The sequence below is a fragment of the Natator depressus genome, chromosome 1 (assembly GCF_965152275.1).
Source record: "Natator depressus isolate rNatDep1 chromosome 1, rNatDep2.hap1, whole genome shotgun sequence".
Taxonomy (NCBI): Eukaryota; Metazoa; Chordata; order Testudines; family Cheloniidae; genus Natator; species Natator depressus.
Genome location: NC_134234.1, coordinates 155,535,329 through 155,551,473, shown reverse-complemented (window position 1 = coordinate 155,551,473; position 16,145 = coordinate 155,535,329). Strand labels below are relative to the sequence as shown.

Genomic DNA, 16,145 nt, shown 5'->3' with positions numbered 1-16,145 from the left:
GTTATTTTTCTTTCTCTCTCTCTTTTTTTTTTTGCCGAGCACGTATAGTTGAATTCGCATAAGTTAAATCTGCGTAGGATGCGACTCCACTGTAGTTAAATTAGACTGGGCTAAGGAACAAGTGAAGAAAAACATCTGAAAATGTGTGTGTAAGTAGCGCCAGAGCCAGACAAGCAGAAGTTTGTGTGTGAGCACACGACATAGTGCAATGCTCTGCAGGAGCATTTCTCTGGTGCTCACTGTACTATGCCTACGAAGGCCAGAATAATGGAGAACCTCTATTGACCATGATGGAGAACGTATGTTAATGTCAAAACAAATCTAAATGGGAAGGCAGTATGTTCTGCAGAAAGCTTTGAAATACCACTGCAATTTCCTGCATATCAGAAGATTTTCCATAAAAATCTATTCACATATTTATCTTCCCTCCTGACTGGAGAGGGGATGCTGGGGCAGGGAGCACAAATCTTCCTGTAAGCTAAAGAAGGTGATAGGGGAAGAGAAAGTGCCCTAATTGGAAGTCCCCTATCTAATGCTACTGTTGTGACACCAATAGATAGCAAGGATTGGAACCCTAAAATCTCTCCAACCAAGCACCACTTTCTTCTGCTGTGCTCTCCTCTTCATGTCCCTAACCTCACTCAATGAGGAGATCAGGGAAAGGAAAGAGCACTCTCCCTTTGCTTTTAAACAGGGGAGAGGGAGATGTGCTCCCTGTAATCTCTTTTACTTTGTGCTTCCCCCACGATCTCTCTTGCTTTAAACCCCGCTTATATCCTCTTCTCCCTACAGTGAGCTCTCCCTATGTTCTGTCTTGTATATTGATTCAGTTATTATACTTATTGCTGTAGCTCCTTAGGAGCCCTAGTCATGGACCAGGACCCCATTGTGCTAGGTGCTGCACAAACACACAACAAAAAGATGGTCCTTGCCACAAACTAAGTTATAACTGTACCCTGGACTAAAACACTACAGCGTGGGGAGGTTCTTTAGTCCAGAATCTAGCTGTTGCTCCAAACAGAAACCGCTCTCCTCTAGCCAGCCCTTAAATACAGTGGACAGCTCCACAAACTTACTCTCTGTGCCCCAGACAGAAAGATACGATGTTATGTGGCGCTCTAGTCAAACTGACTCGAATCTTCTCATCTCTGTCCGCAGTTAGGATATACTGGTCATCAGGACTCAGCGCCTGGCACAAAATAAGCACACAGCACAGACAGCTCAGGATGTCTCTGGATGTGCTGCTTTATAACTAATGATTAAGCAATAAATCCAAATACACTAGTTTCATGATTTTGAACGTATCGTGCAAGCAGAAAGCCACAATTTAGATTTAGAATGCAAGCCCCAAGCCTTTTTGATAAGTAGTAAAGAAGCAGTAGCCGAAGGCAGGAATATTGTTGAGTTTATCAAAGCCAATAACCTCCAGAAGGCGCACAAAGGAAGCCTTGTTGCATTTAAAAATGGACTAAGCACTAAAATATTGCAGTGCCACATTGACAGGCTAGACTGGAAAACCTCATAAGTGAATTGCATCTCTAAGTTCTATGATTCCACAATAAAAACAAGAGCTCTTAAAAATTACACTAATGGAAGATCTACTCACTGCATTCCCTCTGCAAACTGTTCTCCCTGCCTCTTGCATTTGTGTTCTGATAAGAACTCAGAGGGGAAAAAGATGCTGTTTTTCAGTCTACCTTATACAAAGAAATGAGGTTTTTTTGAAAGTCATGAACTTGGGATATAGATAACATAATGCTAAAACTTCTTTAAGGGTTGCGTGAAAACCCAGTTAATAAACATACATACCACATCCAAGAGCAGGGACAAGTGCCCAAGCTCAATCTTTCCTGCTTTTTGTGGTTCTGTTATTGAATAAGAATAAACATCACCAGACTTGTCTGCAACCAGAATCTTATCCTCTGCAGCTGTAATAATCAGAGACGTGCATCTTCTAACAACAGACCTGAAAGAAAAAAAAAAATGGTCATGATTAGAGATATTCAGAGATTTTGACATGGCCTTTCGGTCCCTGTTTGGGGCAGGTACCTCTTCCTCTTGAGTCATAAGAGTGCAGCATGGCCACCAACTCAGATTTCTTCTGATCAGAAAAAGTCCGTCCCTGCTGTGCACACAAGATCAGCTTCTGAGCATTCTTCAGCTGTTCACAACTCATTTTCTTCTCTCTTTTCACTATTCCTTTCCTATAGCATTTGCTTTCACTGCAGTTGGCACTCACCAGTTCACACTGCCATAGATCTCACACACTGCCACCACATCACAGTTTCAAGATAACAGCATCTTTAACCACTCTCCATGATCCGTTCCAGAAATGTCCCCCCAGGTCTCAGGCCTCTAGTCTTTACCTCTCTGAGCAGAAACCCATGTCCCTCCTTTTTCCATATCAGAGCTTTAGGTTGCTGTTCACTGCAATTCTACCCAGCAAGCAGGTCTGAGTGAGGCCAGGTCTACACTACAGACCTATATTGGTAGAATTATGTCAAGCAGAGGTGTGAAAAATCCACACCTCTGAGTGCCGTAGTTATACCAACTTAACCCCATGTGTAGACGGCTTCTCCCACTGTCACAGTTACTGCCTCTCGTGGAGGTGCATTAACTACGTTGACGGGAGGAGCTCTCCTATTGGCATAGTAGCAACTTCACTACAGACAAGCTCTCAGGTCAGCCCCTGTGCTTTGCTTTCTCTCCAAAGGCTACGACCAGCATAAGCCAGCAGTGACCACACAACTACTACATGCATACTACAAAACACCTACATGCATACTAAAAACTTACCTGAGATCACCCATCAGTCCTATGGAGACCCCAGTAGGTTCCAGTCTAACACTCCAGCAGGTTGGGTCACCCTTTGGACCAAAGGTCATTTGAGTCAAAAAGAAGTCCCCTGAGTCTGTTTAAACTCAGCCGTTTATATAAAAAACACTTTTCCCCCTTGGGACTCTGATACCTGTTTGAAGCAATATATGCAAACCACCCCAGAGGGAGACACTTCTCTGCAGCTGTTTACAGTCCAAGGGACGGCAGTTATCACTCCTTTCTATACTACTATGCCTCCCCCCATCCCCACACATGCTGTTTTTAGTTCCAGAAAGAGCTGTGGAAACCCTCCCAGGTGGAGTTGAACACAATTCTTTGCCTAGTGATACACAATATTCATAAATTTAATATGATACAGTCCCCACAGATACTGTGACAGATATTGCAACCACATTCAGTATGATCAGAGACATAAGGTGGATGAGGTCATATTTTTTGGACCAACTTCTGTTGGTGAAAGAGACAAGCTTTTGAGCTATCTTCTTCATGTCTGGAAAAGGTCTCGGCGTCACAGCTAAATAGAATAGTGGAACAGATTGTTTACAGTAAGTAGTTAACACATATTGTAAGAGAACATCAAGCTGAAGTGGCCTGTTAACACCTCTGCAGTCATAGGACCAAAAAAAAAAAAAAAAGAGGATTAGTGGGTTACAGTTTGTTGTAATAAACCATAAATCCAATGTCTTTATTAAGACCATAATTGTTAGTGTCTACTAAAGTTATTAAGCTCTCAGGCTCGTCTTTTGAAAGTGTTGTGCAGGTTTCCTTTGAGGATGAGGACTGAGAGGTCAAATACAGAATGATCGTTTTGTGATGTGTTCGCCTACAGGTGAAACGGTGTGTTCATCTTTTATTATTTTTCTTTGAGATTTCATTTGAGAGAATAGCGATACTTTGGTTTCACCCACATAACTGTTATTGGGGCATTTAGTGAATTGGAATGACCATGTATGACTATTGTAACGCACGTGTATGAAGAGGCATACTGAACGTTGTATGTATAAACCTAATTTTGGCATTTCCTGACTTCCTTGTTTAACTATGCAGGCTTAATGTTCTCCAAAGGCATCTCACAAAACTGGGTGACTGAGCAACAAAATGGTATATGAAATTCAATATTGATAAATGCAAAGTAATGAATATTGGAAAACATAATCCTAACTATACATACAAAATGATGGGGTCTAAATTAGCTGTTACCACTCAAGAAAGAGATTGTAGAGTCATTGGGGTAGTTCTCCGAAAACATCTGCTCACTGTGCAGCGGCAGTCAAAAAAGGCAGAATCTTAGGAACCAAAAGGAAAGGAATAGATAACAAGAGAGTAACTTTCAAAGTGCCACTATATAAATCCATGGTATGCTCACAGCTTGAATACTGCCTGCAGTTCTAGTCACCCCATCTCAAAAAGAGATATATTATAAATGGAAAAAGGTACAGAGAAGGGCAACAAAAATGATTAAGGGTATGGAAGCTGTTCCATATGCGGAGAGATTAAAAGGGCTGGGACTATTCAACCCGGAGAAAAGATGACCAAGGAGGGATATGACGGATGTCTACCAAACCATGAATGATACGAAGAAAGTGAATAAGGAAGCTTCATTTATTTATCCCTTCACGTAATAGAGGAACCAATGAAATTAACAGGTAGCAGGTTTAAAAAACAAACAAAAAGGAAGTACTTCTTCACACAATCAACCTGTGGAACTTGTTAGCCAAGATGGTCGGGGAGGCAACCTCAATGCTCTAGGTATCCCTAAACCTCTGACTGCCAGAAGCTGGGTCTGGACAACAGGGGATGGATCACTTGAGGATTGCCCTGTTCTGTTCATTCCCTTTGAAGCAACTAGCATTGGCCACTGTCGGAAGACAGGTTACTGGGTTAGATGGACCATTGGTCTGACCCAGTATGGCCGTTCTTATTTTCCAAATAAAATTGGATAGACTTGCCTAACATAAAATAAAAAACACACAAATAAAACGTACATAAAAACTATGGGGAGGGAGACTTGGAAGCTCTTCTGATTTTCAGTATCTTGTCAATAACGTGTAAATTCCATGTACTGGTGCTATTTGGCTAGCCACCACCAGAACACCCTGTCTCATGCATCTTACTGCAAGAGGAAGCCCCTCTGATGTGAGCCTTAGGAACATCATAGCTAGATAAATTTGCATCATCCCCAGCTGTGCAGCTCTTAAGGTGCACAGAAGGGAGCAGACTCAGATGAACCTTACACATAGCAGACTCCCTCATCCTTTTGCACCTTATGAGGTTCTTATGGAGATTTGCAAGAAATAAGACAAGGGCTCAGCTATGCACTTGTAGTACACTTAATCACCAGGATTTAAGTTCAGAGTTTCCCTTGCAACAGCTGATAGCCACTTAAGCCAATACAGGATCAACAGTTTGTGATTATGATTAAGATTAAGATTTTATCATGGTTATTTTTAGTAAAAGTCACAAACAGGTCATAGGCAATAAACAAAAATTCACGGAGCCCATGACCTGTCCATTACTTTACTAAAAATAACCAGGGGGCAGGGCTAGGTAGGGGGAAGAATGGAGTTGGGGGGGAGGGGAGGACGCTGCTTGCCATAGCTGCACACAGCCCCTGCTCCAGAGCTGACTGCAGTTGCAGGACAGGGGTGCGCAGCCCCCGCCAAACCCTGGCTGCAGCCCCCACCAGGCGAGGGGTGTGCGGCCCCCTTCTGCAGTTCCCACTAGGTGAGGGGTGTGCGGCCCCCTGCTGCAGCCCCCACCAGATGAGGGGCGCTGTGGGGCTGAGGCATGCGGCCCCAGTTGCAGTCCCCACCAAGCCTAGGATGCCACGGACCTGGGGCCCACAGCCCCGGCTGCAGCCCCCAGTGGAAGTCACAGGGCTGGAGCTGCAGGGTCCTGGTTTCAGCCAGCTCCAGTTGCAGAGCAGGGGCACACAGTCCTGTCTTATCCTCCTGAAGCGCTAGAAGTCACAGAGGTCCAGTAAAGTCACAGAATCCGTGACATCTGTAACTATATCATAGCCTTAATTATGATTTTGTCAACTTTCACAAGGCAGATAAGATCATGGACAACCACCTGATAATTGGCAGGTGAGTTTGAAAACAGATATCACTCTTATTTTGCTTTAAAAACTGTATTTATAGTTAAAAAATAATAACAGCAGCAATACTATTAATTTCTAGATGACTTTTCATCCAAATTGCTCAGTGCAACTGTGCATTAATTTATGCTTTAAGACTCCTGGGTAAATAAGGACCTCACCCACTACTGAAATGCAACGATCCCTGGGGTGAAAAAAGCATTATATAGGGCTTAAGTCAATATACTCCACTGTCATTTTAGGACTTTTAAAGTAAGCTGTTTTTCACATCCTTATGGTTTATAAGACCTACCAACTATGAATTCATTAGAGCTTTAGGATGCACCAGTATAGGAATAGGTTACTTTCTAGCTTGCTGACTAGCTGGATACTTACTACAACATATGGGATATTTTTTTTTTTTTGACCCTACCTTTATTGCTATGCAGCAGATACAGAAGTTCTCGGGTTTAAATGACTCTCCAGCAGGTGCCAGCATTGTATTAGGCTTGCTACATATCTTGCCACAGACAGCGGATATTGATTTCATCTCACACCAGAATGTGGAGCTCAAATTTATTTTAGAGTTATCTCCCCATGCAATGATTGTTGGGTTTTTTTTGGTATTCCCAGTTTCCTAATGGAAGAAAGTGCTGTTTCAGAATTCCTGACAAACTCTGTCTGGGTTCCAGGCGGAAACCCTAGCAGAACACTGAAAATCCAGGAATTACCCTGTATGCCTCAGAGTTAAAGACGACAAAAACAGGACAGAGGACTGTACTATTCCTTTGGGGCAGTGAGAAGAAGTGGATGCATGAGGAAACAGAGGTAAAAATCATGATAGTTCTGGCTAAAAAGTCAGCCTAATCTTGGGGTCTGACTGCATACAACAGTAGCAATATTTCCATAGAATGTTATCACTCTCACCGGAGCTAAAGCAGAAACTCCGAAACAATGACAAGAGACAAGTGGGCTCTGTGAGGAGATTAATCAAATTTCACGCAGTAAAATGTGATCTAAAACTGCAGAATTATGTGCCAGCAACGAAATCACACATTCTGAAGGTATATTTACACTGCAATTAAAAATCCACGGCTGGCCCACGCCAGCTGACTCGGGCTCAGAAAGCTTAGGCTAAGGGGCTGTGTAATTGCAGTGTAGAGGTTTGGGCTCAGGCTGGCGCCCGGAGTCTAGGACCCTGCGAGGTGTGAGGGTCCCACAGCTCAGGCTGCAGCTGGAGCCCAAATGTTTATTCCAAAATATAAACAGCCCCTTAGCTCGAGCCCCATGAGCCTAAGTCGGCTGGCACAGGCCAGCTGCGGGTTTTTAATCGCAATGTAGACATACCCTGAGATGCTAATTAGATATCTGTGACCATGGTTTTCCACAGTGAAAAAGTACTGATCAGAAAGTGATGCAGGAGCTCATCAACTTATCACTTCTCAATTTTTAATGTGTACATTTACTTTTTATAAGACTGACCAAAAGAGATTAGAGCATTGTTTATTTACCTTTGCACATGACTGCACCATGCAATTATTCCATTTCTCCTTTTCTTTGTGTAGGTCTCCAACGCAGCAAGAGAGAACAAACATTTTTAAAATGGGAAAATGTGGTTGTCAGAAGACAGGAAGTTGGATTCGGGGTGGACTCAAGGTCGACTCAATAGCAGGGGACTCGAGGGCAGAGTAGTACTTGAAACTACTTCAATCCTTTATAAGATTTTTTTTTGTTGCAAGCTGATGTTACTTTAATTTATTAGGGTGCATATAACCCTAATCACAAGAAAAGAAGGATGACCTTGAGGTTAAAGCACTATAATGGGAGTTCCTTTCTATTATTTCTAGATCTGCAACAGACTTCCTCTATGACACTGGGCAAAACACTAAAGGTCCATCATCTACACCACAGGTAGAACTGAGGGGGGAATCCAATAATACAGTTCCATTCTGCTTTGTAGATGGGATAAGAATCTAGCATTCTTCAGAGATCAATATAAGTGGAAACTTCATTTGCCAAGACTTTGCTTTTGAAAAGTCCTACTGTGTCTTCATATTGAAAACTATCACAATCAGCAGAGAAAGATTTATTACAGGAGGACCTCTAGTGGACAGCAAGAGATTGTACTTCTTTCAAAAGGAGGGGGTTAGAGAAGAGAAGGCATGCAATGCATAACTTGTACATAAGGACAGATTTTTAGAACAGCCTCCAGAAGCTCCCTAACATCCTCTTTCCCGCAAACCTATCTTGGATTACGTCGGTAGCTGGAGTAGTGCTCAGGTTAATGAGTGTGTGGTTCTTTAAGATTTAGTGTTCACACAGAGCAGAGAGGGGCTCAGTTTTTAAATATCCAAAAGATACTTTTTGTAACAAGTGAAGAGATTTTTTTTCTTATATCCTTGGCCAAAAGCTTGCCTTCCCAAAGCTAGTGAGGTGTACACATTTTAATGGGCTTTTGCAGAAAAAAAAAGGATGAAAGTCAAAATGGAGGAAAACTGAAAACTTTTAGAGGGAAGCTTGTAGAGTACAGACACCATTTCCAGCTTAACCTCTTAACATTGGCCCCTCAGTTCCACCAGCATTAAATTCACTCAAGCAAGTTAGAGGAAAGAAGGAGAAGCCAGTAGTAACAAACAGCTGTGCCCCAAATCCTGCCATTTTAACACTGTAAATATCAGCAGTCATTCCAATTTATAATACACAGACACTCAATATCCTGCTTCCTTACCTGACACTCAGGCATTCCCAGCAAGGCTTAGTACGAAAAAGAACCAGACGTTTGTTGTCATCAGTCAAAGCAAAATAGCCTCCTGATGAGGAGAAGGCAAAAGCAAGAATATCATCACTTGCTTTAACTCCTGGCTGTCCATCCTGTCTAAAATACAGAAAGTAGAAAATAGTTTATTCATGAACAGACAGCTTTAAACATTTACTTAAAAGAGAAACTTGTCATCAAAATGCCAACAGCGTTAATCGCGATTAATCGCAGTTTTAATCGCAGTTAAACAACAGAATCCAAATTGAAATGTATTAAATATTTTTGAATGTTTTTCTACATTTTCAAATATATTGGCTTCAATTCCAACACAGAATTCAAAATATACAGTGCTCACTTTATATTTCTTTTTGAATACAAGTATTTGCACTGTAAAAAACCAAAAGAAATAATCTTTTTCAATTCACCTAATACAAGTACTGTAGTGCAATCTCTTTATCACGAAAGTGCAACTTACAAATGTAGATTTTTTTTTCTGTTACATAACTGCACTGAAAAACAAAACAAGGTAAAACTTTAGAGCTTTCAAGTCCACTCAGTCCTACTTCTTGTTCAGCCAACTGCTAAGACAAACAAGTTTGTTTACATTTGCGGGAGATAATACTGCCTGCTTCTTATTTACAGTGTCACCTGAAAGTGACAACAAGCATTCGCATAGCACTTTAGCATATCTGGCACGTAAATACCTTGCAATGCTGGCTACAAAATGATTTATATGCCCCTTCATGCTTCGGCCACCATTCCAGCTTCCATGCTGATGACGCTCATTAAAAAAATAATGTGTTAATTAAATTTGTTACTGAACTCCTTGGGGTGAATTGTATACCTCCTGCTCTGTTTTACCCACTTTCTGCCAGATGTTTCATGTTATAGAGGTCTCGGATGATGACCCAGCACATGTTGTTCAATTTAAGAACACTTTCACTGCAGATTTGACAAAACACAAAGAAGGTACCAATGTGAGATTTCTAAAAATAGCTACAGCACTCGACCCACGGTTTAAGAATCTGAAGTGCCTTCCAAAATTTGAGAGGGACAAGATGTGGAGAATGCTTTCAGAAGTCTTAGAAGAGCAATACTCCGATGCAGAAACTACAGAACCCGAACCACCAAAAAAGAAAATCAATCTTCTACCGGAGGCATCTGATTCAGATGATGAAAATGAACATGCATTGGTTCACACTGTTTTGAATAGTTATTGAGCAGAACCTGTCATCAGCATTGATGCATGTCCTCTGGAATGGTGGTTGAAGCATAACAGGAGATACAAATCTTTAGCATATCTGGCATGGAAATATTGTGCGATGCCGGCTATGACAGTGCCATGCGAACGCCTGTTCTCACTTTCAGGTGACACTGTAAATAAGAAGCAGGCAGCATTATATCCCCCAAAATGTAAACAAACGTGTTTGTCTTAGCTATTGGCTGAACAAGAAGTAGGACTGAGTAAACTTGTAGGCTCTAAAGTTTTGCACTCTTGTTTTTCAGTGCAGTTATATAACAACAACAACAAAAATCTACATTTGTAAGTTGCACTTTCATAATAAAGAGAGTGCACTACAGTACTTGTAATGGGGGAACTGGAAAATACTGTTTCTTTTGTTTTTTTTACAGTGCAAATATTTGTAATAAAAATAAATATAAAGTGAGCACTGTACATTCTGTATTCTATGTTGTAATTAAAATCAATATATTTGAAAATGTAGAAAACATCCAAAAATACTTAAATAAATGGTATTCTATTATTGTTTAACAGCACGATTAATCACACGATTAATCATGATTAATTTTTTTAATTGCTTGACTGCCCTAACACCTAAACTAAATCTAGAAAGTTAGATCTAAATTCCACTTATTCAAAAGAAAATAATTAAAACAATATCTAGAGGGGTACAGTCAACCAGAAATCTAATATTAAAATAGGACTTTGAAGTACTGTACCTGCACTTAAATATCTACCTGCGTTTTGTAGCTTTATAATCAGGTTTTCCTATTTTGAAAGTTTCTCTCTCCTGTTTCTGTGGAAAAGACTGAAACCAACAAGAGGAAACAGACTGTGGGTCCAGTCCTGCATCAATATCTGCTTACATGTGTGCTGAGGTCTGTGCTGGCAGACCTTGATGTTGGATCAAAATCTAAGCATCCAGGGGAAACGTCAGAACTGACTATAGGTAAAGTACTGTCCAATGCTCCAAGTACAACTAAAAGATAGATTTCTCCCCCACCCTAATTTCTTTTCAATTCTTGTAAGTTTAAATCAGGGGTCAGCAACCTTTGGCACGCACATCCCCTGGTCCACACCACTTCCTGCAGCCCCCATTGGCCCGGAACGGCGAACTGTAGCCAGTGGGAGCTGCGATCGGCCAAAGCTGCAGATGCTACAGGTAATCAAACTGTCCCAGCCCGCCAGCAGATTTCCCTGACGGGACGCATGCCAAACGCTGCTGATCCCTGGTTTAGATAAAATCACATAGAAGCATTGATTTAGTTGCCCATGTTCCTTTTAAACAATCTTTCACCATCATACCCACTCTAAGCAAGAGTAAGACTCAAAATACATAAGTTAACAAAACAGATGACACACAACTAGAAATTAAGCCAGTCATCTCACATCACTAGGCATTCCTAATTTATTCACTTTATTCTAGTTGACACCACATCATCAGAGGAAGTGATCCACCCTCTGAAAAGGTAGTAAAGAGTTTATACAAAATCTCTCACCCTCTGTCTTCTTCAGACTTCTTGCCTGCAGTGATGCAGTCATACATGAAGACATCAACACTGGAAATAAAAGGGTTAACAAAAAAAAAAATCACTGTTTTCCCATGAAGGGTGCTGATTCATTTGTAATGCACCATAGTTATATACTTTATTATGTCTCCTTGCCTCCGCTGCCAACATCCCCTGGCACCTCAAAGGCATCCCCAGATTACTCATCAGTTGTTGAAGTCTGGCACTTCATATCCCACATGCAAACCAACCAGAAGCCATTAGTCGATAGGAAATCAACTGCTATTTTTTTTCCTGTGAAAAACTGAATTTTACATTTCTACTAGTCTCTCAATTGTATTTGCCATCTGCTCTTGAATCTCTGTTTTGGCATTTACTGTGATTCCAGAAATCAATGTGACAAGCATAACCTCGTTCTGTACAAGCTGCCAGGAATCATAAAGACTGGTAAGCTTAAAATGTTATTCTTTGTACATGAATAATTTGTGTAACAAATATCCATATACTCCTGTGACTGGAGATTGAGAAATCAAGGCCTTGCATGGTCCCGCATGTGCATGCTTGTTTACCTCATCTTGCTATGCTATCTGCGTAGCCCTTGGGAGAAGATCCTTCTACTGAAGGATGGTGTAATAAGCACACAAACAAACTAAGCATGCTGGCTCTCTTGTTGCTGGGGAATCCAGTGGTGTAGTTATTGTAACAATGTTGCATGGATAATACTTATTCAGAACATGTTTAAATCCTATCAAGGTTTTATTTTGGGCCTTTTAAAAGAAACGCCTTCAACTTTAAAAAAGAGGTAAGTAGGAATTTTTAACCTTTCATAGTTAGAAGTAATACCTAAAATTTGAGAAATTAGAGGGAAAATACTGCTTTTTCAGTTTTAGATACCAATCCTGCAAATATCTGAGCTCAGACTTAACTGGATAGACATGAATAGTACCCACTGAAGTCAATGAAACTAATTATATACACGTATCAGAGTGGCAGCCGTGTTAGTCTGTACCCGCAAAAGTAAAAGTAGTACTTGTGGCACCTTAGAGACGAACACATTTCTTTGAGCATAAGCTTTCGTGATACATGCAGAGTACGTATTTGCAGGATTAGGGATGTACCTTGAGCATGACAACAAAGAAATGTGTTCGTCTCTAAGGTGCTACAAGTACTTCTTTTCTTTTTGCGGATACAGACTAACACAGAGGCTACTCTGATACATGTATCAGTTTCACTGACTTCAGCGGGTACTATTCATGTCTATCCAATTAAGTCTGAGCTCAAGTATTTGCAGGATTGGTATCTTAAACTGAAAAAGCAGTATTTTCCCTCTAATTTCTCAAATTTTAGGTATTACTTCTAACAATTTCTTAGTCTCTAAGATGCCACAAGTACTCCTTTTCTTTTTGCGAATACAGACTAACACGGCTGCTATTCTGAGAAGCGTGTGTATAATCAGTTTCACCATTTCCCCTGTTGTAGGAGTCTCTCTCTCATAGCAACAGCAGAAAAACATTTAAGATGCAGTGTGATCTAAAACTACCAAAAATAGTAGCAGAGTCAGAGGATACTTTAACACCTGACAGTACTGATAACCAACTTTTTAAAGTGATTAAGTTTCAAGTGGATGGTGCCTCTTTAACGATACAGACTAACACAGTTGCTACTGTAACGTCAGCAAGTAGCCCTTTAAACAATGCCCAGATACATTTAGAATTAGCAAGGTGCAAGAATAAGCAACATACAGGGTAGTCAAATAAAGTCACACAGTTAATAAAGATACGTTCATCTGCACTCGGGCCGGGAATTGGCTCTCAGCTGGCTTTAAAGGGACTAAAAGGCCACCTGGAGCCAAGGGGGCAGGGCTGCTGCTCCTGAACTCCCAGGGGAGACGGGGAGGCCCTGACGCAGACATCTCATTGGACGGGGCGGGGTTTAAAGACCGGACACGTTGCCCCGCAGGCTCCCCAGCTCGCCACGCACACGCGCAGCGGGAGGTCGCGTCTCGTCTCGTTCCACGCAGCCCCCCCCGGGGAGGGGACAAGCCTTGCCCGGGTCGGGCTCTCGCGCTGCCGGACGGCGAGCCGCGCTCAGCATCCGCCCGGCGGCCGCCGCCGCCGCCTCCCCCCGTCCCTGGGCAGCGCCGGGCCCCCGCGGCCCGCACTGACCTCGGCTCCTGGTAGCGGGCAGCCAGGAAGCGGCTCCCGCCGCTGGCAGCCATCAGGGCTCCGCAGAGCGCCAGCCCCGGGCCGCGACCCCCGGCCGCTGCCGTCTCCATGCGGGCGCCGCCCACGTGCGCGCCCCCCAGCCGCGGTTGACCGAGTAGCCGACGCGGGGCGTGGACGTCACACCCCAAGGCGCGCTGGCTAGTGACGTCCAGGAGACTCCTCCCCTCTGCGGCGGGGGCCCAGGGGGCGGCGCCTGCGCAGTAACGCACAGGAAGGGCGAGGATGGCGACAGTGGGGGAGCAGCAGGCGCTGGGCACACGCAGTCCTCGTTCCCTCCCGCGCTCGTGCGGAGCTCGAGGATTCCGCCTTTCTGATCCCAGCATGGTCCCCTTCCTAGTGCGCAGGCGCCCGGCAGCCTCCCAGATCCGCCGCGCCCGGCTGCTAGGCCAGCATCTGGGCCGTAGTGCAACCAGTGGAATTAGAGCTCTGGCATGGAGGGGTGTTTTGAAGAGTGTTTTTATTTATATTTCTGTAGCGCCTAGGAGCCTTTGTCATGGACCCGGACCCCCTTGTGCTAGGCCGTGTAATACATAGGATTTGCTCCCTCCCAGCTGAGCCTTTCTTTTTGTTCTATCCCTGTTCAGTACATTGCAACTGGACGCCTCAGTCCTGTAATAAATTGCAGATAGTTTGGGTAGCTTCTGTCATACCCATTGTAAATTCCCAAGAGGCTTTAGGTTATTAGAGTTAAATAATGGCAGCAGGAGATAAATTATAAAAGGGTAGGCAAGAGAAGAAAAAGATGATCCTGGTTGAAATTAGAAAAGAGTGAGAGGCAGAAAGATGAAGGTTGTTTCAAACAGTAAGAGCTGCACAGAAGACCAAATAGAAAACGTGTTTGAATGTTGAGGCAAAGAGGTTCCTGGCCTTCAGAATCGGTAGCTAGATTTCTGTTTGATCAGTTCTAATCCGTTACCTGTCATCTTTCATGCATGGTTTCAAAAGCAAACAAAGGACAACCCCAAGTGCTTACAGAGATCTTACTACCTGTAATACCTCTTTCTAAGGCCTGGTCTCTGCTTAAAAATTAGATTGATCTAAGACTAGATTCTAAGTACATCTTTCAGGGCAGTGAAAAATTTCATGCTCTGTACAGCATAGTTAGGTTGACCTAACTTCTTGGCGCAAACATGGCTAGATCTTCCATTGAGCTAACTACCACCACTAAAAAAGGAGGAATGAAAACCTCCTTCCACTGATGTAGGAAACATCTGTGCTACAGAACTACAATGGCACAGCTATATTATGTGCAATAAGTTTATTGAAAAAATTGAATCCTTTGCCTGATGTCCCTTTTGAATTCTTTTGTGTTCTCTAATAACTTGAGCAATTAAAAACCATACAATCTACAAAGGCTGCTGTTGCACCCAATGACAAATTTGGACAAAAAGGGCAGAAAAGGGAGGCAGAGGTCATAAGATTGAGGGAAATGTATTTTTTTTTTTTAAACGCTAGGGAAAAGATTTCCTCTGAGTTCTGACAGGGATTTGCAGATCTCTGAAAAAGAAAATATTAGGAAAATACCCGCAAAAATGTGGAATGTGAATACATTACCTGCATGAATGTAATGCAGACACACTCCCAACTTCTCTGTGATGCTGTCTTCGGCACAAATTGCTGGTTATCTTCTATACTGTTATCATTTGTGGCTGGCAGCCAAATCAGTTGATCCAATTGTTGGGTTTTCAATAAGCTGCAGTGTATGTTTTGTGTGACTTTGTGTTCCCATGCCATATTTCGAACTTTGTCCTCAAAATGTGAATAATATGCAATAATTTTAAATAAACTGCAAAATAGCCCTTAACACATTTGTGATTACTTAGTAATAACAGACTGCTTTGTTAATGGTGCTTTCCCTCCTCTGGGCTTTGCAAGGGGTGCTCATCAAGAACAGTCATGCGACAGCTGAAACAGAACAAGCAGCACAAAGAGAAAGAGAAGAGGGAATAGAGTGGGAATGAGGATGTTTGGCATCCTGAGTCTCGTGCTCAACCAAAGCTTCCTTCTGATAAATATAAAGAAAGGAACAGGAAAACCTCTATATTCATATGTTCTAAAGGATTTTTTTAAAAACTATCAGGACATACTATAAGAACACTGAATATTTTTAAATTAATCAAAAATGCAAATTAAGGGTCCCTTAAACATTGACTAATACTCCAGATTTTGCAGACACTTTAAATTTATGCACATGAGTAGTTTGAAGTTAATGAGAGAATTCATGTCTGTAAAATTACCTCTACATGGACGTTTGTAGAAGTGTTCTACTTTTGGTCTGTAAATTATAACTTTCATAGGGAAAAGCTTTATAGAAAGTCAAGATTTAATTAAAGCTTCTGCTTTTCAGTATCTGCTTTATCATTATCAGTACAAATTATACTATGAATATATAAACTAAAAGTGATTCAATCTAAATTTGCTACACTTCAATGCCTAGATTTTTCTCTGCAAGTAACAGTTTAAGTCTAAGTTTCAGAAGGCAGTGTAGTTTAGTGAT

The 16,145-nt window shown here is 42.1% G+C and overlaps 1 protein-coding gene across 2 annotated transcripts in view; it reads right to left on the bottom strand.

Moving 5' to 3' along the window:
- WDR4 (WDR4 tRNA N7-guanosine methyltransferase non-catalytic subunit) overlaps positions 1-13,737 on the bottom strand; it is a 35,530-nt gene extending 21,793 nt beyond the window's left edge. The window contains exons 1-5 of one of the 2 annotated variants that reach the window (XM_074969474.1): positions 13,589-13,737; positions 11,415-11,474; positions 8,646-8,792; positions 1,810-1,966; positions 1,077-1,189 (exon numbers count right to left, since the gene is read on the bottom strand). In XM_074969474.1, the coding sequence (XP_074825575.1) occupies positions 1,077-1,189; positions 1,810-1,966; positions 8,646-8,792; positions 11,415-11,474; positions 13,589-13,698 (587 nt within the window). In that variant the 5' untranslated portion in view covers positions 13,699-13,737. Of the gene's footprint in view, positions 1-1,076; positions 1,190-1,809; positions 1,967-2,796; positions 2,868-8,645; positions 8,793-11,414; positions 11,475-13,588 lie in introns of those variants that run through there. The other variant, XM_074969483.1, reaches the window with a different exon arrangement.
- Positions 13,738-16,145: the final 2,408 nt, after the last annotated feature.